Here is a 26,479-nt window from a genome sequence, read left to right as displayed (position 1 = left end):
GTACGTTGGTTTCCGAGTATATTTTTAAAAACTATTAATTTCGAGTGAAATCCAGGTTTGCCAAGGATTTCTAGGCGAAGTTCCAAGCATATGAGCCTCGAAACGAGCCCGCTACGATTTGGCAGTTCTTCCATTCTGTAGACACACCCATCGGGGGTGAAAAGATATCGCGATATTATACGATGATAATGGGGCCCGTTCAATAACACCGTGAAGAATAATAGCAGCGGCATTGTGTTTAATGGCTAGGGTAGTCTACGAAGGGAATCGAAGCTCCAGGTTTATCGTGGCGCGGTAGACGTTAGGGTTCTCCCGGTTGACGAATAGCCACGTCGAACCAGTCTTGTCGATTCAGTCTCCTGATTTGCGAACATCGCGAATCGAGTTCAACAGATTTGTAATTTTATGTTACCGTTCTATCTCTGACGACGTACTATTCCATTTTCGAATCTGCTTTACATTATGTTTGTCGTTGAAGAATTAGCCTCCAGTATGAATATGATAATCTTTAGTATAGAAGAAGTGTTAAATGTCGTGGCGTTGAATATTTAGATAATTTGATGAATAATTGATTATTTAAACACTTTTGTCTTTGTAAAATTTATATTTGTAACAGATATCTTGTACTCTTTACATATATTTTCGAATCTGTTTTAAACTGTATCAATATAATCACGATATTGGAGCACTGTAACAGTAATAATGAAATTCCAAAATGTGGAAGTATACCAGACTTCCAGTATAACATAATTGCAAATGTGAAAGTTAGAGTCATTTGACGACACTAAAACGATTTCGACCATACGGCGATGAACAATCAAACTTTGCAACTTAACGTTTACAATTTACCAAAACACGACAAATCCCATCATGCAAACCAGATATCCGATTGTAAAACGTTTCCTAAAACAACGAACCTGAACGAACCAAACAATTGGTATCGCGACTATCGTCAACGATGCTGCGAGTAGCAACGTTAGCAACACGGGACGACATCAGCAACGGGAGCTTTGGGGTCAGACGTAGCAGCAGCAGCGGCTGTGCCCTGAACCAACCAGCGCCGCATCAAGTATCACTCTATTTACCCGTCAAATATTTGTGCTTTTACCGTGGAGCGCGTATCCGAGACTCCTCTCCTCGCTCCTCTCAGCTATCTACTCTATCCTCTAGTGCCACTTTGTATACAGTGAACACCGTCGGCTGAATTTCCCTAACGAAAACTTGCCGAAAATTTGCAATTCGTAAAGAGGCAGCAGGGCCTCCCTTCTTGTCGACATCGAAAGGAGAGGAGGAGGAAGAAACGAGTTCGCTTCCGCCTCTGGAACAGAGGAATCAGGAACGTTCAACGGTAACAAGAAGGAAATAGAGGAGGTTTAAAGGTGTTTCGCAGTTTCCATCGTTTCGAGATCGATATACGCGACACTGAAGAGTCTGAAGAATCGTCTTGCTGAGGCAAGTGATAATGTGATTGTAATCACAGTAGAAGCTTCAGATTCGCGTAATATATAGATAACGTATTCATAAAAGTTTTCTATAGTAAATATTCAAATATTTTTGTAAGCCTTGAAAATTATGTATACACTGTTGCTTGTGAAAATATTCTAATACTTACGGTAGAAAATTTTTATGAATATATTACGTATTTTATATGAAATTTTTTGAAACTTTATTAAAACTGTAATTATAAGTATTCATTATTCGGTTTATTAACATTGTAATGGTAAGTATTTAAATACCCTCATATGATAAGCTACAATGTTATGTCGCGCAAGACATCTGCACTCCATCCCGCGCTGCTTGACAGCCAACGGTCACGTGCCATCCTTCCGAACCCTCAATAAGCCCACTGATCCACCATAAACTTGAACTCCTAAATGCATTATTCGCACATATGGTTTAAGTCAATCTGTTTGCCCGGAAAGACTTTCTAATTCTAGAAGTGTTTTCGGCTGGTTTTTAGAAACATCAAGTAGCAACGTTGGTAGGAGGTTCCGTCCCCTCTTATCACTTATTAATATCGACTAACCAATGGACATAGCAGATCGTTGCCCTCACCTTACTAACGAAAAGTGTGAGCAACGAATCCGTTTTCTTCGCTCAAAAACCTTACGGCTCTCACAGTTCCTACAGTTCCGAGAGTTCCTACGGCTCATACGGTTCCTACGGCTCTTACTGTTCCTATCGCGCCGATTGCTCCTATTTCTTCTACGGCTTCTACGCCATCAGGAGGATCAACTCTACCAATTCTTATAACCAACGAACAGTCTACTTCATACAGTCAAAGTCTGTTCAGTCGCCACTTCTATTACAACACGAGGGCCTTCATTTATAACTCTCGTCTACGCCCTTTATATCATACGTAACGGTGTAACTCATTGGTGTGATAAGTGTTGGAAATATACATATTTATAACCCTGTTAATCGCAGTATTATACTACAACAACCACCTCTATTATCTTAACCGAAATAAGGCGATCGAACTATTTGTGGTGTCGATTATTACAATCGACTCCTGTTGACGCGTTTTCTAGTGACCGCGTCTTCCCGCGATAGCTCGAATTTACATGCAGTATTACAAAAAATTCCTTTCTTGGTACCATAAAATATAATGATACCATAAAAACAATCTTGCAACATTATATAAATGGATCCAATACTGTCTACGATAGAAAAACGTCGAGAAGAAAGTTGCAGAATGAAAAAACTGTAACGTGTCGGAAACTAAAGGTACCTTTCACGTAAGAAACTGGTTGACGATTGCGAAGACCCGTGCAGCCGGTAGGCTGGTCACGGATGTGACGCACGAACGGGTACCACATAGTTCTTTCTTTTTTTCTTTCTTTTCCGTTTCCTTTTGGCCCCTTTGGCTATCCACCCCTGGGAATCCTAATATCCACGTTTGACGTCATGCCAAATACGTACCCTTACTCGTCTGGAATAAGTCACGAGCGACGCCGCAATAGAGGATTTGAAGCAAACGTCGAAGAAGAAAAAGGAAGGTCCTGTAATACAGATGTCCAGAATCTTCTTGACGACGTATTGTATTGCAGCTGTCCCTAGTATGAAACACGGTTATCGTTAAACAACCAAGGAAATAACTAGAATTTCGACCCCTGGACACACATGGAATTTATAAGTAACCGATGAGCCGCTTGATTGGGTGCTTTTCGATTGGAAAAACTTTATCTTATACAGACTGTCTCAATTCTTTTAAACACAGAAAGCCCGTCTAACATATTCTATGAATAAAAATGAGAAAAGATATCGTACAATATTAAAAAATGATAACATAAATACGGAATAACAACGAATTAATCAGAAACAAATGGCTGATATTTGTATTCATTCTTATTTGAATGCGTTGAAATGAAAAACCGGGATTTTATTTTATCGTAAATTTCTCACTGATTGTTTTTAATTTTAATAAATGCGTCACGAATTGTTTATCGCTCAAGAATATCACTCGGAAGAAGAAAAAAAGGGAAAAAATGAAATATTCTTTAGAAGTTGAGATATGAACATAGTGGGAGTTTCGTCGATTACAAACGCCACAACGCAACGTCTAGACAAGCAGATTCACCAAACGCATTATACGACTTGATTTCTACCGGACGACCGCAGGTATTGTGGCATTGTTCAGCCGCTGATTGGAATTTAAATTTTATTCATAGGCTCGTTTATATCCGGCCAGTTATGTATTCAAATCGGACCAGCGTCCAGCTCGTGCGCGTGAAAGCCTGTTGGTACGATTCCGCTTACCTAACCCAGACCTACTCGAATCCGCCAACGTTCGCGATAATTTTCTCGATTTCTATATCGAAATCACCCAACGCCATCGGTCGGTTTGAAAAGCGGAAATGCGTTGATTTTATTCCAATCATTTTTATCCAACGGAAAATGTTAACCATCACATCTGCTCCAACAGAGATCGATCTGTGACATGTATAGATATATCAAATGAACAAACGTATTGTTTCTATAAAATTATTTACTTATAGCTGAAAATTCTAAAGTTTACAATAAGAATTTCAAGACAAGAATATTTGTCATTTCTAAAATTTTGAGAGCGCAACTAACATAAAAAGATACATATTAGGTTGGTGCATATCAAACGTTTTATACATTAAAACACATGCGTAGTTTCTTCAAAAAAAAAATTATATATATATATTCAAAGTATATAATAGCTAATGCTATTATAACCATGGAAATAAAACAGATAAGTGCTGGAAGAAAGAAACAAGAAGAGAGAAAGAAGGATGAGAGTGATGCAGGGACAAATAACATGCGGGAATAAATTACAACGGTCGCGGGCTGCGAGAAAATTACGGCGGGGCGCGACGGCGCGAAAATATTCGGGAAACTGTCCCGTTGCGGGCTGATGATTAATAAATCAAACTCTCACGCACGTCAAACAGCCATGATTGTAATTTGCTGCGATTGCTCGCGTTTCGCGCCGGTGTCCGCGTGATACCGCACCGCGAACAAAGTAACGAGGAGGGAGATGCAAAAGGGGTGAGTTTATGGTGAAGGGGGTGGGGCGAGTTACAAATTAAAATGCGCATAATTACGTGGCAATTATGACGTTTGCTTTTCGTCGATGCCACTCTCTGGCTGCTGCGTTGCTTGCTGGCTCGTGAAACGCGTTAATAACCTCGGTTTCGTTGATAATTCCCACCGCATTGATTCGTTTCGAGTCTCCAATTCTTCGGTTTCGGTTGAAGAAACAATTTGTCGAAAGAGAAATATTTAATAGCGTTATTCAGAGTAAGAAATAGTATAATCGTTTCCAGATTCGATTGACATAACATGTACTGTGCGCTGCTAGAGAGAAGTCCTGCGAAACGAATGCGGATCCGATTGGTTGTTTCTGACAGACTCAACGCAATCATAAAGATAAACACACGTATTGTCCGAAATACAGTTGTCATTATACAGAGTGTCCCAATAATGATGGTAAAATATGGAGGGAGTGATTGTACATGATAAAATAAGTCGAAAATATGCAATAAATTTTGTTCCTTTGAAGCTTTGTTTTGGACAGAGTCGACTTTGAATTTGGTTAAACAAATCACAATACAAACTACATGCAATAGGTTTATGAGTAATAATAAAGTATATAATTCTTAAGATTTACTTTATTAATGCAAAAATTGATGAAAATGCTGGCCACCATACTGCACATATAGGTATGTTCGATTCTCGAATTTTCGAAGGAAATTCGAAGTCCATTTTCTCGAAAACAAAGCTTCAAATGAACAAAATTTATTCCGTATTTTCATCCTATTTTGTACAATCACCTCCTCTAGGTTATACCACCAATATTGGGACGCCCTGTATATTATCACATATACGAATAAAATAATATAGCAACGTGCGGTGATGAGCGATAGAGTACAGTATCTCCCTTGTTCCTGCGCTGTCCTGCTAAGATTGCGCTGACTAGAAATATTAGTCAGACGACTCTATTCAGTAAAATGTTCGACATGATTGCAAATCTTGATTTTTTAGATAGTTTGCGTAAGATGACGGAACGATTAACGTTCTGATTGGTTGATAATACGTGCAGTCTGGTATTTCTCAACCCAATCATCTCTTCCTTGTTTTTTAATCGAATACTATTGATTTCACACAGCTAGTTTCGATTTCCCGGATTCTCTCAAACATGATACATTTCAACATCCGGATTAAACGATAATCTGTATCAGCGAATTTTCGCGAATTAACTGCGACCCACGAGAACTGGCTTCTGGTCGACCACCGTCCACCAAACCTAGTGTTGGCGCCATCGTCGATGATAATCGGCTCGGATTTTGGATTTTTCGACGTACAACTCCCTAACACGGCGAAATTTCACTGCTGACACCGAAACGCCTCGTTAATGTCGATGAATTGGAGAAACGTGCAGGGGGACGGCATAGTGCGTTTCGTGTGCGTATCGAATTTGTGAATGACACTAACGAGTAAATAATACACGCGCTACGTCGACGTTAGCAAACAAGTCGGTTCATTATGTTCGTGTTTTCGCCGTCAGTACGTTTGATTACTAATATTTGATCGATTCGTGCGTTGATTTTCGCGACACTGCGAAATATTTTCAATTATTCCGCGTTATATCGTCACGTCGCGTCGGTGCGATTCAATCGATTACACGCAGACGAGTTGTACCTGCAGTATATGTATGTATATTTTCTAATACGAATTAATTTCTAAATATTAAGGAATCACACATACGCATTGCAAATAAAATATAAATAAAAAATACTGAAATAAAGTCGATTACATAATTTGATTTGATCGAAGTCACGTGAATGCATTAAACAGACAGGCATTTTCTCTTTAATGCTACATAACAAACATGTTAATGAGGTAGAACATATAACTGTTCTATACTGAGTATCAGAAGTCTGGTACTTTTAGTTGGCTGGTAATGAATCGTTTCAGACACGGTCCGATTCCTGACTCGTGGTATCCTTTCGTGCTAGTTCACACGATTTAGATCCAGTATAATAACTAGCGGAACGGCGTCACTAACATCGACGTCGGGTAGTTTGAATTTTAGTTTAATTGAAGTTAAGTGTCCATTAGAAACTCCGCTTTCTGTCAGTACGTACCGCCAATGTTGGCGTTACAATTCAAAAGTATCCTATTTGGAGAACCGCACTATGTCCGTCATTTAAATGCGGTTACCAATATTATCAACCGCAACGGCAATACTCTACCGTTTCCATACTTTGCCAAACGTCGCACAAGCTTCTGTATTTATAAATTTAACTTTTCTCCTGATTCATTGGAAATTCTGGTCTACGCATCGAAATGCTATTTCGTGTAAACGCCATTCCGTTTATTTAACAAATGTTTCTAGCAGAAATTATCATCGTCTGATTGATCGTGATAGTAATCTAAATTATATATTTATTCTTTTAAAATATTTACATATGCGTACTAAGTTCTTAACAATGAAAATAGTTGTACAATACATAAATATTTCATAAGATACCGTAGCTTAAATTCATGAAGATCAACAGTTAACACTTTGACTGCCACGTTGGTCATGTATGACCGGCCACGGTTTCTCCTGTGACGCCACAATGGTCATTGGTATCCGGAGCGCTTGAACTTCTTACTATTGTAAAAATTGTATGAAAATTGACAGTTAGGGCATTTTGAATATAACTGATAAATATAAGATAATTTGAAACAAAAAATGCCCCATTGAACAATTAAACATGTAGCGGCACTCGACAGCAAAACTTTTCAACGGTTTCTGTCCCGTGGCTTGCTACACAAAGACCCTATCCTTAATCGGACGACGGCAGAGCAGTTGGTTAGCGCCGTTGGTTACGAACGTTTCCACACCAGATTCAAATCCCGACACTCGTAGTCAGATTTTTTCTCCCGATTCATAAATAAGAAAAAAGCAGCGCAGCACCTCACACCGACCTATACATCAGCATCACACTATCATGGCATATCCACTTCAAACATTTTCAATAAAACATCAATAAGAAAAAAAAGATGAGAACAAATTTTGCATCTAACGGTGCACTGTGTTTGTATCCATATCTTTGAGGGGTAATCTACGAATATTATCATAAACACACCTTAGAAAATAATCGTAAATGCTGGTTTATAATCATATAATTGAAGTTAGAAGTGCGCACATATCTTACTATTATATATAGAACTTTTGCTTACGACGAAATAACAAATGCGAATGGTTTGTTGAAATAAACGAAGACTTGTTATAATATGTCGCTACCAGCTGTCAACAAGGCGCCACAGTGGTCACCCACGACCACCAATAAGATAAACGGTCCATTGGGGAAGAATGTTGTCTTACATCATCAATTTATTATTTTGCCATTATATGCTTTGAAAAATAAAAATACTCCCGTGGCGTCCTGAGCGAAACATGTGATTTCGGCGTGGCAGTCAAAGTGTTAATGAATTTATCTCACTGACGGCACCGGCGGCTCGCATTCCGCTATAGAGCAATTTCGCTCGCGTCACTTATTTTTTCACGATTATGAATTATCTTATATTGTTTCCTCACGTTGTTAAATAATTGTTCTATGTTCTTACGCCACAGGTCCTACTATAAACAAGAATCCATACCTCGGTCATACTTATTCGGATCCGCAATAATTCTAAAGACACACCACGAGATTTAGTATTGTCTACTTTACTGGCAAGGCCCTTACGTTCTTTAGGGTTATTATTCATTCAGGTAAAAGTGGATTTTCCCACGTTGGACAGCCATTTGTAGGGGACGCACATAATAGATCTATATTTCATGTATCAATAAAACTATTTTTATATATTTTATACCGCATTAATTTCGTCGCACTATTGTAGTAACGATGGAAATAATACAAAATTTATAACTATTGACATTTGTTCAAATTATATATTTCTACTAATTTTGGTGCGCCGGTCATCGGTGACCTCCATGGCATTAACCGTGTCAAAATCTCTATAAGATAATAGTTAACAAGACGAAAAAGCCGATCAAAATAAAAGTAACCAGATAGAAATTTCACATTGTAAAATTTTCATATTTTATCGAGACTCTGAATTAATAATAATACGTAATGTTTTCATAATGAATAATTGTATGATACTATTTAGGTGAGGTTCGAAAAGGACGTATTAAAGAGCATCGAATGTGTGAAGGCGAAATTTGGCGGCGTGAACGTACTAATTAATTCTGCTGGTATTGTTGACTACGAAAATATCTATGATTTCAAGAACAAAAAGCCACATTCTGCTGACCTGTACAGATGCGTTTTCGAAACTAACGTGTGGAGTTTAGTTAACATAACGCGCTTAATGGTCGGCTTGATGACGAAGAACAAACAAGATTCAAATCAGCAAAGAGGAGTCATTATAAATCTTCCGAGCACGATGGCTTACGAACCACCACCTGGTTTAGTTGCTTATGACATCACGAAATCCGCGGTTTCCGGCATGACGATCCCTTTAGCTAGAGGACTCGCGTTGCAAAGAATACGTATTATCACAAATTGTCTTGGTTACATAGACAGCCCCATGACAGGTATGTTAATATTACGATTAGTATGCATTGTCTAGAAATTTTTATTTTTATAAAAAAATGCAATAAAAAAGCATACAGAATAAATGCATAAATATTCGCAGTTTATTCACGATTATGTATATTTAGATGTAAATTTGTTGCTATCAATATATTGACACAAACCATCAGTAGTTTGGGTTGTTTGTGTCACGACTAGTGTGTCGTTCAAACTACGAGTTTATGATTCTCTAATAAGAAAGTAATGGATTTTAATAAACCATTTCTAAAATTCAAATCGCACATTTTTGTCTTATTTCAATTCGAGGATGCACGTCATTAATATGTTATCCTATAATAATTTTATCGAAGTCTCTGTTCATTAATAAACCGTCATCGTTTAAATGTCTGTTCGTAAACAATGTACAATAAAATCACAGAAATCTTTGTTCACATTTAGCTGCAGAAGAAAAAAAGGAAACAAGACGGTGGAGCACCATGATAAGCGCATTAAAACGCTGCGAAACCTACGAGGAAGTCGCTCATTTGATTCAAGCGTGCATCAAAAATCCATTGATCAATGACGAGAATATACGTATAGATATGGGCTACAGGTACAATCAAGGAGGAGATTCACAAGGACATTCAAAGTGTTGAATCTATGAAAACATTCAAAGGGAAGCAAACAAAAGCATATGTATTTACATGCAGGATAGTCGTGTAAAATAAATATTTCTCTTTTGCAATAAATCCTTTTACAAATATATACCCGACATTATCTAATATAAAATAGTACTAAATTGTTGAATACGTAGAGTTATTTGTTGTTATTTAGAAGTCTATTTACTGTGAATGAGCGAATTATTTAATTTAATTTCAATAGTTTTGAAATTATTACTTTTTTGGAGCTTCAACAAGAATCAACTTAAAGTAATACGATTTTTATTACGAAAGGTTCCGTTTCGTTTTTAACAATATAAAGAATTTTGTGTATACATATATATATGTATATAAGTACGTATATACTCTACGACTTGTTTTAAATATATATATATAATATACATATTTAAAACAAGTCATAGAGTATACTTTAAAATGCTTACTGTTATGTTCTATTTAGTAGCCGTCGAGAAGGTAGCGTTAACTAACGTTTAATGCAACTGGCAATAAGCGCCACTTTCGGCTAACCTGCTATGTGCGGGAATACTGGCGCGGGAGAGGATTAAAGTTATTCGAAAGTAAATTTACAATATGTAATGATTTTTTGAAATCTTAACTGATTTCGATATTGACAATTGACTGACAGATTGACGGATATAAAATTTTTCGGTTGACAAGATGATGATTCTTCGGTTAACAAGATGATGATTCTTCAGTTGACAAGATAACGATTCTTCGGTTGACAAAATGATAACTAACTTTTCGATAGACAAAGTAATAACCAACTCTTCGATAGACAAAACGATAATTAACTCTTCGATAGACAATGGTAATTATTTGGTAACGGTAATTAATTAATATGCTCGATAGATGAACGATAATTATTATTACTCGATAAACGAACAATTATTGTATACTATTCGATAAACAAACGGTAATTATTATTCTTACGCGATAAACAACCGGTAAATATTCTTACTCGATTAGATAACGGTAAATATTCTCATTCTAACTTCTCTGAGTCGCTACATTTATATCCGTTGGAGATGAAAAAACGTCAGGGTCTTTCTTTTGAAAATGTTTGGGAAGATCCTCAACATTTGTTCAACTGCCGACTTTGTTTACAATTTAAATTGTCTTAATATCGTTATAGAAACATAATTAGGTAAATATAAAAACATGGTTAGATAAGTTTTCGCAAGATATAGCTTTTAGCGGCACTAACTGTCTTTCATTTCAAATACTGTAAACACGGTTTCAAATAAACGTTTTAAATTACCTTGATTTGAAAGAAATTATCAATTTTACTTTTGCCTTACTGATCGTGGGGGCCGCGGGACGTGACACATACTACAATGAAAATATTACTTCCCTTGACCGTGCCATATAATGTAATCCATACTTCCGCCGAGGTAGTCAACAACTATTCAATCGTATATGCTCGGACCCGGATTAATTCCAAGGAACTGGTTTATTGCTCATACATCATAAGAATTAAAGATTTTCCCCATTGCAGAGGTCCCTAATTTATATCCGGTACATACCTAAAATTTTCATTACAGTAAAACATAGGATAAGTGGGTTTTTCCCTGTACAGTATGGCAGGACCTCTTCCACCCTGAGAGCGACCGATGGTGGGGAATGATACTTATTAGTAGTTCGACATCATTTACCTGATTGTCAGTTGATAACAATCCTGCGGTCGTGACTCACCTCATTTTCGCTCTTCTGTAAGAATACTTTTACACATTCGTAGATACTTGTAGTAATCAAAAGTTGTTGGAAATAGCGATATTTTAATTGTTAACTCAGTATTAAGCGACATTTTAATTGTTAATTCAGTATGAATATCATTCAAACCACCCCTTTTATCTTAACTGAAATAGGCGATTGGTTGATTCATGGCGTCGATTATCTTATCGTGACGAGACAACTTATGACCTTCGTTGACGCGTTATACCGCGAACGCGTCTGCCCGCAAATATGCTCGAACAAAAATACATAGAATAACAAGGAAATTAGTTTGTACTTATACTTATATATATCGAAAAAACCTAGGTGGATTTCAAATTTTATTTGATGTAGATCAATCTAATATAATATTAATGTCTTTATAAGATAATAATTAACAAAACGTAAAAACGGTCAAAATACAAGTAATCCGATAGGAATTTCACATTGTAAAATTTTCATATTCCAACGAAATTCTGAATTAACAATAACACGTAATGTTTTCATAATGAATAATTGTATGATACTTTTTAACTTTTTAGGCAAGGTTCAACAAGGACGTATTAGAGACCACTGAACCTGCGAAGGCGAAACTCGGGGGGGTGAGCGCGCTAATTAATTCCGCTAGGGTTGTTGGCTACGAAAACATCTACGATTTCAAGAACAAGAAGCCACATTCTGCTGACCTGTATAGACGCGTTCTTGAAACTAACGTGTGGAATTTATTTATCATAAAGTGCTTAGTGGTCGACTTAGTGGTCGGCGAAGTACGATCCAACTTTTGGTAAACAAACAGTAATCATACCAGACCGTTCGGACATGAAGCGCCGCGCTTCACGATCTCATTCATATCCTGGTGGCACCCGGAGACGCGGGAAGAACAGCGTGGTGGTCCCTATAGATCCAATGGAGCTAAGAGCACGTGTTCTTGCACGCTTCCCCTTTCCCGAAGAAAACCCCGTGGCAGGTATGTTAGTATTACGACTAGACTACGAATGTTTAGGAATTTTTACTTTTATACGTGCAATAAAAAAAGCATGTATGCAGAATAAGTGCATAAACATTCACAGTTTATTCGCGATTATGTGTATTTAGATGTAAATTTGTTGCTATCAATATGTTGACACAAACCATCAGTAGTTATGGTCAATCATTGATTCGCTCAAATTACGAGTTTATCATTCTCTAAGAAGAAAGTAATGGCTTTTAATAAACCATTCCTAAAATTCATATCGCACATTTTTGTTTTATTTCAATTCGACGATGCACGTCATTAATATGTTATCATGTAATAATTTCATCGGAGTCTTTGTTCATTAATAAACCGTCATGGTTTAAATGTCTGTTCGTGAATAATGTAGAATAAAATCACTAAAATCTTTGTTCACATTTAGCTCCAGAAGAAAAACAAGAAACAAAGCAGGGGAGCAGCACCACGACAAACGCATCAAAACCCTGCGAAACCGAAGAGGAGGAAGTCCCTCATTGGATTCCATCATACTTCCAGGATGCCTCGGCGGAAATAAATGCGCTGACAGCTGGTATGAGTGAATGGAGATTTGGCGTGAATTTCTGGAGGAGGGGAGTAAATTCGCCGATAAGTGGCTTAAATCCGTGGTCAAGTGATGCGAATTTGTCGACGCTTAAGTATCCGCGGCCGAATGGTGAGTATCCGCGGACTAATGGTGAGTATCCGCGGACAAATGTTGAGTATCCGCGGCCGAATGGTGAGTATCCGCGGACTAATGGTGAGTATCCGCGGACAAATGTTGAGTATCCGCGACCGAATGGTGAGTATCCGCGGACAAATAGTGAGTATCCGCGACCGAATGGTGAGTATCCGCGGACAAATAGTGAGTATCCGCGAATGAATGGTGAGTATCCGTGGACAAATAGTGAGTATCCGCGACCGAATGGTGAGTATCCGCGGACAAATAGTGAGTATCCGCGAATGAATGGTGAGTATCCGCGGACGAATGGTGAGTATCCGCGGACGAATGGTGAGCGTCCGTTCATCAACCACAAGTATCCGTGGATGAATGGCAAGATTCCTAAGATATATTACGACGATTCTTGGACAAAAAACAACAAATTTTTGAAAAATGACGTGAATCCGTGGTTAAATGACGAGAATCCATGCTCGTCCGATGTCAAGGATACTCATTCATATGGCAAGTATCCGTGGCCAATTGGTAAGAATACAGTTATAGATTTAAGCTACTGGTACTATCGGGCAGAAGATCCACTAAGCATTTATAGTTCTGAATATATGCAGAAACACACTGGCAAGTAAACATAAGCATACGTATTTACATGCAGGACAATCCTGTAAAATACATATCTCTCTTTTGCAATAAATCCTTTTACAAATATATATCCGACATTACCTAACATAAAATAGTACTTAATTGTTTAATACGTAGAGTTATTTATTGTTATTTAGAAGTCTATTTACTGTGAATGAGCGAATTATTTAATTTAATTTCAATAATTTTGAAATTATTACTTTTTTGGAACTTCAACAGAAATTAACTTAAAATAATACGATTTTTATTACGATAGATACCGTTTCGTTTTTAACAATATGAAGAATTTTGTGTATATATTTATAATATACATATTTAAAGCAAGTCTTAGAATATACTTGGAAATGCAAACTACAATGAAAATATTACTTCCCTTGACTGTACCATATAATCTAATCTATACTTCCGCAGAGGTAGTCAACAACTATTCAATCGTATTTGCCCGGACCCGCATTAATGCCAAGGAACTGGTTTACTGCTCATAAATCATAAGAATTAGAGATTTTCCCTATTGCAGAGGTCCCTAATTTATACGATACATACCTAAAGTTTACATTTAGGTAAAGCATGGGATAAGTTGGTCTTTCCCTGTACAGTATGGCAGGGCCTCTTCCACCCTAAGAGCGACCGATGGTGGGGGATGACACTTATTAGTAGTTTGATATCATTTACCTGATCGTCAGTTAATAACAATTCTTCGGTCAAGACATACCAGCTATCCGCTCTTCTGTAAGAACACTTTTACACATATCATTCGCAACATTCGTAGATACTTGTAGTAATCAAAAGTTGTTGGATATAGTGATATTTTAATTGACAACTCAGTGTTGATATTTTAATTGTTAAATCAGTGTTAAGCGATATTTTAATTGTTAATTCAGTGTGAATATCTTTTAAACCACTCCTATTATCTTAACTGAAATAGGCGATTGGTTGATTCATTGCGTCAATTATCTTATCGTGACGAGACAACTTACGACCTTCGTTGACGCGTTATACCGCGAACGCGTCTGCCCGCGAATACGTTCGAACAAAAATACATAGAATAACAAGGAAATTAGTTTATACTTATACTTATATATCAAAGAACCTAGGTGGATTTCAAATTTTATTTGATGTAGATCAATCTAATATAATATTAATGTCTTTATAAGATAATAATTAACAAAATGTAAAAACGATCAAAATACGAGTAGATTACAGAATAGATACAAATAGATACGAATAGATACAAATCCGATAGAAATTTCACATTGTAAAATTTTCATATTCCAAGGAAACTCTGAATTAACAATAACACGTAATGTTTTCATAATGAATAATTGTATAATATTTTTTAACTTTTTAGGCGAGGTTCAACAAGGACGTATTAGAGATCACTGAACTTGCGAAGGTGAAACTCAGGGGAGGGGGGTGAAAGCACTAATTAATTCCGCTAAGGTTGTTGGCTACGAAAATATCTACGATTTCAAGAACAAGAAGCCACATTCTGCTGACCTGTATAGACTCGTTCTTGAAACTAACATGTGGAATTTATTTATCATAAAGTGCTTAGTGGTCGACTTAGTGGTCGGCGAAGTACGATCCAACTTTTGTTAAACAAACAGTAATCATACCAGACCGTTCGGACATGAAGCCCGGCGCTCCACCTGATTCAGATCCTGATGGCACTTCGAGACCCGTGGAGAACAGCGTGGTGGTCCCTACAGATCCAATGGAGCTACGAGCACATATTCTTGCGCGCTTCCCCTTTCCCAAAGAAAACTCCGTGGCAGGTATGTTAGTATTACGACTAGACTACGAATGTTTAGGAATTTTTACTTTTATACATGCAATAAAAAAAGCATGTATGCAGAATAAATGCATAAACATTCATAGTTTATTCGCGATTATGTGTATTTAGATGTAAATTTGTTGCTATCAATATGTTGACACAAACCATCAGTAGTTTGAGTCAATCATTGTTCAAACTACAAGTTTATCATTCTCTAACAAGAAAGTAATGGCTTTTAATAAACCATTCATAAAATTTGTTACGTCGCGTGATAGGAACCGTGCAACGTCCCTCGGTATTGGGTCGCTAAGGGTCCGCTGACCGTTATTTAGACCCTCAACAAACCTAAGGTCCCACCATAAACTTAGACTTTTTAAGTAATTTTAAGTAATTTTAGATGCTCCTATTCATTTTTCACGCGCAAATCCTTAAATGTTTTCGATTTACGGGTGGTCCTTAGAAAAGTCCTTAGGTTTGTTGTGCGCTATTAGAAATTACGGAAAAGCTGGTAATTATATAATGGGAAAAACCGGACATTTACCTAATGGAAATGTCTGGGTTTTCCCATGAACAAGGTCACCCATGAGCTACATTAGTAGGATGCTTACTCCTCCTATCTTCATTCATCAACGCTGGCCATAGCCAATGGGTATCGCGGATCCTTGTCCTCACATTTCATAACGAAAAGTGTGAACAACGAATCCGCTTCCGTCGTTCAAAAATTACCTATATACCGAACTTTCCAGTGAAAATGCGTCAATCGGTGAAAATAAAGTGACTAACGACAATGCCCATCGCCAAATGGTGGAAAATGCAACAGCAAATCCCACCAATAAAAATAACAACAAAAGCCGAAACGTATTACACAAACAGAGCTACAAATACAACAAATCTAAGACAATCACTAAGCGAAGATCAGGAGTGCTCAGCTATAAATGAAATAGAAATTGAAACATCAAAAAATAATGAGGAGAATAAAATCAACAACGAACTAATCCACCAGAATGAAAACTGGAAGGTGGTAACTTCCAACAAAAAACGTAAAATAACTCCAGGCACAAGTGTCGCAGGAAACCTAGACACAGAAAAGCAGCGATGGCTGCAAGAATTACCATTAAGAAACTCCTTCAACTCACTAACGGAAGAAATAGACATTGACCCGACAAGTGAAACCACAACTCATCCAACTCACATTGCAAAACCACCACCAATATTTGTTGAGACCCGCTTATTAATCCACTAAATAATATAGTCGGGAAGGATAACTACACAATAAAACAAACAAAAATTGAACAAGTAAAAATCCCAAAAAACGCGCCAGAAATTTATAGGAAAGTGATAAAAGCACTAAAGGAAAAAAATGCTATATACCACACGTATCAGCTCAAAGCGGAAAGGAGCTACAAAATAGTAATAAGAGGTTTGCATCCAAAAATCAACACAAAAGAATTAAGTGATGAACTAGCAAAAATTGGCCATCAAACAAGATCAATAAACAATATAACAAGATACGAAGGAACCGCTACCATTATTCTTAATAGAACTTGAACCCAGAACCAATAACAAAGAAAGTTACGAAATCAAAAAAATTCTAAACACAATAGTAACAGTGGAACCACCACGCTACAAAAAATATATACCACAATGCATGCCAACAATATGGCCACACAAAAAATTATTGTAACAGAAGCCTGGCATGTGTTAAATGTGCAAAAAACCATTTAACAATACATTGCCCATTCACAGGAAAAATAGAAGTTAGATGCTATAACTGTAACGGAAACCACCCAGCCAGCTATGAAGGGTTGAAGTCAGGAAACAATTACAACGTAAACTGTTTCCGCCGCTACGAAACAGGACATACAATAGCTTACAAGCGCAACAGGACGGCACAAAATCTGAAACAACACCAAATTCACAGCACGCAATGAACACTAACCACAGCAACACCAACACTTTTGGTAGCCGAGGCTACGCGTAAGTAATCAGCCAATCATCACTCTCTGACAATCAATATCACAACAACATCAGCAACGACACTACAGAAATCAAGGAACTTCTCAAACAATCCATCAAAACACCGAAATGCTAACTAAAATGATAAACGAACAAAACGCAGTTCTCAGGCAACAAACGCAACACAGTCATGCTACAACTGCTTACAAACATGCTAAACAAAAAATAAAAACGGACATGTTGAAAATAGTAGCCTGGAACTCAAATGGCTTACAACAACGGGCCCTTGAAACTAAAACATTCTTGTATAACAACAATATCGACATATTACTTGTTTCAGAAACATACTTCACTTCAAAAAGCTACATGAAAATACCATACTACACCATATATGATATCAAACATCCATCAGGAAAAGCGCACAGAGGGACCGCAGTGATAATAAGAAACGATATCAAGCATCATTTACACAGCCAAGTTAATAAGGAATATATACAAGCAACTACCGTTACAGTTCAGCAACAGTTCAGTTACAGCAACTACTTCCCGTTGTCAGCAGTATATGTACCTCCGCGACACAAAATAACATCACAAATGAGGGAAGAGTACTTCCAACACTTAGGGGACAAGTACATCGCAGCGGGAGACTACAACTCAAAGCACACGCTATGGGGATCAAGAATTACTACACCTCGAGGTAAAACCCTGGAAAAATACATTAGAAACAACAACCTCAATATATTATCCACAGATAGACCGACATACTGGCTGATTGACCTACTTGATTTTGCAGTCACAAAGGGACTAAACACAAATAAATTAAAAATAACACCCAATCTCCAGCTCAGCTCCGATCATATACCCATAATAATTAAATATAGAAACAAACCAATACTTTATAGCAATCCAGAGATAATATGCAATAAAACCACCAAATGGCAAACTTTTAAAGAAATAATCGAGAGCAAAATAATCTGCAATATCCCATTGAAAACTCCCGAACACATCGAACAGGCAGTAACAACATTGACAGAAACTATCCAAAAAGCAGCATGGACAACCACTACACCTGAACCAACCAGCAAAGAAATAAAAATAATTCCGCAAGACATACTTGAAAAAATTAGAGAAAAAAGAAAAGCAAAAACAAAATAGCAAAAACATAGAACACGAGAAAACAAAAAACACCTAAACAAACTTGCAAAGGAAATAAAAAACAAAATAAAAGAGCATAACAATAACAAATTCACAAAGTTCATAGGGACACTTTCTGCACAGGAGAACTCCAACTACTGCCTATGGAAAGCCCCGAAAAAAATAAAGAAGCCAATAAAACCAGTCCCAGCAATCAGAAAAACAGATAACACATGGGCAAGAAGCAACAAAGAACAAGCTAAAGAATTTTCCAATCACCTTCGCAATACATTTACACCACATAATATCAACAACAGCAACCTCAAATGTCATACGAATGAGGATGCGCAAACCACTAGTACCCCAACTGACAAGCAATACACCATACCTAAAACAACAGCACAAGAAATTAGAAACATAATCGGGGAAACAAAAAACAACAAAGCACCAGGAGTCGACCTAATCAATGACAAAATCTTGAAAAACCTTCCGCCAAAAGCGATAAGACTAATGACCATAATATTCAATGCAATACTAAGAATCCAATACTTACCTAAACTATGAAAACTAGCACAGATGTTGCCTAAACCATGCAAAGATCCACACCAAACTGCATCTTACAGACCAATATCACTGCTTCCAGTATTTTCCAAAATACTGGAAAAAATAATATATGTAGTATCTTAAATGAGTCTTTAGAGGAAGGACAAGTAATGATGTTTTGATTTAACAAATAATATTCAAAACAACGAACTCATTACAATATTGTCGTACGTCTTATTATCATATTCGGCTCTCAACTTCCCGATTCACACTCTCCGGCTTTTGCATTCGCTCTCCCTGACTTCTCAACTAACACTGACTGATTTCCCAACTAACTAATATCCCATGGGTTAGTATCCCTTTGTCTTTTTTTAGTCCCAACACGCATGTGTTCCGCGAACACCCGTGGCCAGAGTCACGTAGGCCTTTTCTACGAAACTATTCACTTGAAAGGACCGACGACACATTGATGGACCCGACGGCGCCTCGGCTCTCGCGACATTGTTTATGGTTCGACCGATATCTTAGTCCTTTTGTCCACGATACTACATATATAACCGCATAAAACTTATAATAGAGATAAAAAAATTAATACCGGAACACCAATTTAACCATAAAATTAACCATGAAAGTCTACTACAAACAATTAGGAAACAATTCCCGGAGCAAATACACCAATTAATAAAATCCTACCTAAGTAGCAGAACCTTCGTGATAAAAATCAAGGACACATATTCTGAAGTTAAAGACATCAAGGCAGGGGTATCACAAGGAAGCGTCCTAGGCCCAATACTATACACATTATACACGGCGAACATACCAACAACTACCAATAGCACAGTACTGATATTCGCGGACGACACAGCTATACTAGTCAGGCATACGAATCCAGAAACGGCAGTCAAATTACTACAAGAACATATCACAAAAATAGAAAAGTGGCTACAAGAAAAACAAATAAAAGCAAACCCCAATAAATGCAACAATATTACATATACGCTACGAAAAAAGATATCACCAAACATCCTTCTGAACGGCACGCATACAACACAAACAAAGCATGTCAAATACCTAGGACTCCACTTAGATACACAACTTACATGGAAACAGCATACTAAATCAATAATAGAAAAAATACAGAGAATAAGGAGACAAATGCATTGGCTAACAAGCCGAAAATCCAAATTAACCATAGAAAATAAATTAAAAATATATAAAACGATCATAAAACCAATCTGGACGTACGGAATATCACTATGGGGGACAGCAGCAATGAGCTATATAAACAAAATAGAAACAATGTAAGCTAAAATTCTTAGAACAACAGTAAACGCACCATGGTACGTTAGAAATGATGACATACGGAGGGACCTGGGAATCCCAACGGTCAAGGAAAAAATTAGCAGATACTCAGAAAAATACAAATCAAGAATAGTAACACACTCAAACCGGCTAGCTGCGGAAACGTTCAAAACCATAAACATGGACAGAAGGCTAAAAAGGAAGCACCCAGCAGATCTCATAAAGGATATAACCTAACAAACGCGAGGATGGTACCCCGCTGGGGGTAGCCACCAACATGTTAATATAACTGTTAAAAAATTCTATCAAATGTCCAAATTGGACAAATTGTGAATTTCAATAAATAAATATAAAAAAACCTATATCTTAAGCAGTGGCGTTACTAACTTATGTAAAGTTGTTGGAAATGCATATTTTATAACACTGTTAATCGCAGCGTTATATCACCTCAACCACCCCTACTATCTCAAAAGAAATCAGGGTATCGATCTATTCGCGGTGTCAACTCTTAGAATTGTAGCTCCCGTTGACGCGCTTCCTCGCGACCGCGTTACCCCACGACTGGTCGGAAGTACATACTTCATATCGCGCATTCTTGTTTTGTTTCAATTCAATGATGCACGTCATTAGTATCTTATCATGTAATAATTTCATTGGAGTCTTTGTTCATTAATAAACCGTCATGGTTTAAATGTCTGTTCATGAATAATGTAGAATAAAATCACTGAAATCTTTGTTCACATTTAGCTCCAGAAGAAAAACAGGAAACAAAGCAGTGGAGCAGCACCACGACAAACGCATCAAAACGCTGCGAAACTAGGGAAGAGGTCGCTCATTGGATTCCATCATACTTCCAGAATTCCTCGATGACGGACGTAAATTCGTGGACGACTGGCGCGAGTCAGTGGACAACTGGCGTGAATGTCTGGACGAATAGACTGACTTCGCGGATGAACGACGAGAAAGCGTGGAAGAACGACGAGAAATCGTGGATGAACGACGAGAAATCGTGGATGAACGACGAGAAATCGTGGATGAACGACGAGAAATCGTGTATGAACGACGACAAATTGTGTATGAACGACGAGAAATCGCGGATGAACGACGAGAAATCGCAGATGAACGACGAGAAATCGCGGATGAACGACGAGAAATCACGGATGAACGACGAGAAATCGCGGATGAACGACGAGAAATCGCGGATGAACGACGAGAAATCGCGGATGAACGACGAGAAATCGCGGATGAACGACGAGAAATCGCGGATGAACGACGAGAAATCGTGTATGAACGACGAGAATTCGTCTATGAAGAACGAGAATTCGTCTATGAACAACGAGAATTCGAGTATGAAGAACGAGATTTCGTCTATGAACGACGAGAATTCGTGTATGAAGAACGAGAATTCGTGTATGAACGACGAGAGTTCGTCTATGAACTACAAGAATTCGTGTATGAACAACAAGAATTCGTCTATGAACAACGAGAATTCGTCTATGAACAACGAGAAATCGCGGATGAACGACGAGAAATCGCGGATGAACGACGAGAAATCGCGGATGAACGACGAGAAATCGCGGATGAACGACGAGAAATCGTGTATGAACAACGAGAATTCGTCTATGAAGAACGAGAATTCGTCTATGAACAACGAGAATTCGTGTATGAAGAACGAGATTTCGTCTATGAACGACGAGAATTCGTCTATGAACAACGAGAATTCGTCTATGAACAACGAGAATTCGTGTATGAACGACGAGAGTTCGTGTATGAACTACAAAAATTCGTGCATGAACAACAAGAATTCGTCTATGAACAACGAGAATTCGTCTATGAACGACGAGAATTCGTCTATGAACGACGAGAATTCGTGTATGAAGAACGAGAATTCGTCTATGAACTACAAGAATTCATGTATGAACAACGAGAATTTGTCTATGAACGACGAGAATTCATGTATGAAGAACGAGAATTCGTGTATGAAAAACGAGAATTCGTGCATGAAGAACAAGAAATCGTATATGAAGATCGAGAATTCGAGTATCAACGATGAATGTACGTGGATCAACGACGCGTATAGCTAGATCAACGACCAGTATCCGTTCATCAACGATAAGTGTCTGTGGACGAATGGCCAGTGTATGTATTCGAATGGGGACAATCCGTGGTCAAATGGGAAGAATTTGTGGACAAATCTCCAGAATACTTGTATATTGGCGAGCTTTTTTTAGATAAATTACGAGAATTCTTGCACAAATGACGAAAAATCTTTGATAAATGACCACAAATCTTTCATAAATGACGAGAATCTGTGGTTAAATGGCGAGAATCCATGGTCAGATGTCGAGAATCCGTCGATCAACGACGACAAGTATCCGTTCATCAACAACAAGTATCCGTTCATCAACAACAAGTATCTGTTCATCAACGACAAGTATCCGTTCATCAACGACAAGTATCCGTTCATCAACGACGAGTATCCGTTCATCAACGACGAGTATCCGTTCATCAACGACGAGTATCCGTTCATCAACGACGAGTATCCGTTCATCAACGACAAGTATCCGTTCATCAACGACGAGTATCCGTTCATCAACGATGGGTATCCGTTCATCAACGATGGGTATCCGTTCATTAACGACGAGTATCCGTTCATCAACGACGAGTATTCGTTCATCAACGACGAGTATCCGTTCATCAACGACGAGTATCCGTTCATCAACGACAAGTATCTGTGAATGAATGGCGAGTGTGTGTGGTCGAATGGGGACAATTCGAGGTCAAATGGGAAAAATTTGTGCACAAATTTCGGGAATTCGTGGACAAATCTCCAGAATTCCTATATAAATAGCGAGATTTTTTAGATAAATTACGACTATTCTTGGGAAAATGACGATAATTCTTGGACAAATGACGAAAAATCTTTGATAAATAACGACAAATCTTTGATAAATGACGAGAATCTGTGGTTAAATGGCGAGAATCCATGGTCATATGTCGAGAATCTGCGTTCAATTGGCGAATATCCGTCGATCAACGGCGAGTATCCGTCAATCAACGACGAGTATCCGTGGATCAGTGGCAAGTATGTGTGGTCCAATAGGGACAATTCGTGGTCAAAGGGGTAGAATTTGTGCACAAATTTCTAGAATTCGTTTATAAATGGCGAGATTTTTGAGATAAACTATGACAATTCTTGGACAAATGGCGACAAATCTTTGATAAATGACGAGAATTTATGGTTAAATGGCAAGAATCCATGGTCAGATGTCGAGAATTCGCTTTTAAATGGCGGGTATCCGTGGTCAATTGGCGAGAATACAGTTATAATTATAAGCTACTGGTACAATCGAGAAAAAAATTCACTAAGCAGTTATAGTTTTGAATGTATGATAGCATACAGTGGGAACAAAACTTAAGCATATCTACTTACATAGAGTATAGTCGTGTAAAATAAGCATCTCTTTTCAATTAATCTTTGTAGAGGTATGTATTTGATATTATCTAACAATAAATAGTGCTTGAGTGTGTAATACTTAGTGTTATTTGTTGTTACCTGCAGTCTATTTACTGTGAATGATAGAATTATATAATTTAATTTCAATCGTTTTGAAATTATTACTTTTTCGAAGCTCTAACAAGAATCGACTTAAAGTAATACGATTTTTATTACGAAAGGTACCGTTTCGTTTTTAATAATATACAGACTTTTGTGTATATATATATATATATATATATATATATATATATATATATTTAAAACAAGTTTGAGAATACACTTGGAAATGCATGTACTAATGAAAATATTACGTCTCGTGACCCTACCATATAATCTAATCCATTCTACGGCCAAGATGTCCAACAGCTGTTTAGACGTATTTATTCGGATCCTCAAGGAACCGTTAACAAAAAACTTACCAGCGACGGTCAAATTGACCGCTCTCGAAATTTTACACAAATTTAACCGTATTTAAAATTTATCATATCGCTTCATAATTTCTGTCTTTTCTTAAAACATGCATACAATATATTTTTCGGTATTTACTTTTAGTTTGCTCTTTTATTTTCTGAGAAAAAGTTGTACTCTGCCTTGCCTACCGTGAGCGGTCATTTTGACCGCCCGACAAAATATTTTAGTTATTCTTAAAATAAATGCAATCAGTACAAAGAAAAGGCCATCTCTAGCTCAAATGACAAACAAAATCAGTAATAATAAATAATAACTGCTGTTATACCCGTGATCTTGTCATAAAACATAATCCATCCCTCGATCAAGATAGCCACCAGCTGTCAAGACATATCAACTCAGGCCAATAATAATCCTAAGGAACCGCCACAAAATTTAGCATTTTTTACAGTTCATTGTTACAAACATTTTAAAACTGGAGAAGTTTCTTAGGGTTATTGCTCATTATGATAAAACACTGGAAAAGCTTCCCCAACTCCACCCTCGAGTAACCGTTGGTGGAGAACGGTCAATACTCATTAATATTTTCGTATAAATATCGCCGTAACAGACCATATTCTTACTTGCTATTGTCCTTTCAACTAGAATACATCTCAGTTTGTTAGTCAATTAGTCGACATATAAACTTGTTATCTCTAAAACTCAGATAGAAAGCACCTCATTCAGGGCGTTTTGTGCAATGTTGTTATAAAAAGAAAAGTAAAGCATATCAAATTTGACAATAATTTTGTATTCCGCACATGGTATTGTTCTGTGATAAATATTTACCCTAAAAATGTCAAGACTTTTCAACACATGAAGAGCTATTTACAACCGAATCAGAGTTGAATATTATAAATAAGCGTTTACGTAAGGGAAAAACGGAAGGAAATTATGGTTGACAGCAGAGAATGAGACTCGACCCGATGGAACAGTTTGGAAAGAAATAGACGCAAGTCCCAAACCTGGCAGGACATCAGTTCATAATATTTTTAGGGATATGCTAAACGGCATACAATAAAAGCATAAGTAAAGACGGCATTTTATCTTATCGTTGATCACCGTCTAAAGGATCATATAATAAAATGTAAGGAAGGAGAAGCATTTAGAGTATTGGGGACTAAGAGGGAGCTAGATGCAACAAAACTAGGTGCATTTATTGCTCTGCTATATGCCCGCGGTGCATATCAGGCAAAGAATTTAGATATCTCATATTTGTGGAATAAAATTTGGACACTGCATTTTTTTCAAAAACAATTAGCAGCAATGACTTTGCTGAAGTTATGAGATCTATACGACCTGATAAGAAGAGCGAAAGAAGACGACGTTTACGAACCAATAAATTTGCAATGGTATCTACAGTATGGGGCCAATTTACAGAGAATTCACAAAATTGTTATAAATCTGGTGCATACATTACTTTTATATAAAGAATCGCAGGAAAAAATACCATGCAATAAAACTATCAACAAGTTCAGATTCATTACTACAAAAAACTTATCAAGTAAAAAATTGTAAAGGTTACAAAATTACGAAAATTTGTTTAAGATGCGGGAAATATTTATGCGGCAAATGTACAATTGATAATAAGATAATTTGTAAAAAATGCAGCGAAGTTGAATAAGAAATTTTATGGAAGTTCATCATTTTATATACATTTAGTTATAAATTAACCATTATCTAAGTTAAATCATAAAAACTATTACTTCTTTAATCACCGGTCGTTTTGACCGTACACGGTAGGAATAGGTAGACACGAAATGTCGGTAGGTTTAGTGTTAATTACGTAAGATTTAGAGATTTTTCTTACTATCGAGATCCTTAATTTATACAATACATACTGAAAAATGGGACACTTCTTAGAGTTATTGCCCATTACGGCGAAACATGGTATAAGAGGTACTCGATGACCGCTTCCACGGGCGAATGACCTTTGGTGGGGGGGGGGGGGCGACCACACATAACTAGTTTTCCTTCCCGACATCATCGTCAAAGAATAACGCTTTGCTAAAAACACTTTCTACATCTATCACACATAACATTCGTAGACATTTATATTCTTCAAAGATTGTTGAAAAGAAATAGTTATATTT

General features: G+C 37.2%; 3 protein-coding genes across 3 annotated transcripts; all 3 read left to right on the top strand.

Moving 5' to 3' along the window:
* Positions 1–958: 958 nt before the first annotated feature.
* LOC126917491 (3-hydroxyacyl-CoA dehydrogenase type-2-like) lies at positions 959–9,883 on the top strand. Its single transcript, XM_050724397.1, has 3 exons — positions 959–1,069; positions 8,632–9,058; positions 9,495–9,883. The coding sequence occupies exons 1-3, from the start codon at positions 959–961 to the stop codon at positions 9,689–9,691; spliced, it is 735 nt and encodes a 244-aa protein (XP_050580354.1). The 3' UTR covers positions 9,692–9,883.
* Positions 9,884–11,320: 1,437 nt separating this feature from the next.
* On the top strand, positions 11,321–15,114 carry LOC126917490 (uncharacterized). The gene is made up of 4 exons (XM_050724396.1): positions 11,321–11,424; positions 11,968–12,392; positions 12,820–13,257; positions 15,080–15,114. The coding sequence occupies exons 2-4, from the start codon at positions 12,245–12,247 to the stop codon at positions 15,112–15,114; spliced, it is 621 nt and encodes a 206-aa protein (XP_050580353.1). The 5' UTR covers positions 11,321–11,424; positions 11,968–12,244.
* LOC126917589 (probable serine/threonine-protein kinase clkA) lies at positions 14,971–23,973 on the top strand. Its single transcript, XM_050724628.1, has 2 exons — positions 14,971–15,506; positions 21,188–23,973. Exons 1-2 carry the CDS (start codon positions 15,362–15,364, stop codon positions 22,522–22,524), a joined length of 1,482 nt encoding a protein of 493 aa, XP_050580585.1. The 5' UTR covers positions 14,971–15,361; the 3' UTR covers positions 22,525–23,973.
* Positions 23,974–26,479: the final 2,506 nt, after the last annotated feature.

The sequence above is a fragment of the Bombus affinis genome, chromosome 6 (assembly GCF_024516045.1).
Source record: "Bombus affinis isolate iyBomAffi1 chromosome 6, iyBomAffi1.2, whole genome shotgun sequence".
NCBI lineage: Eukaryota > Metazoa > Arthropoda > Insecta > Hymenoptera > Apidae > Bombus > Bombus affinis.
This window is presented reverse-complemented; position numbering and strand designations above follow the sequence as displayed.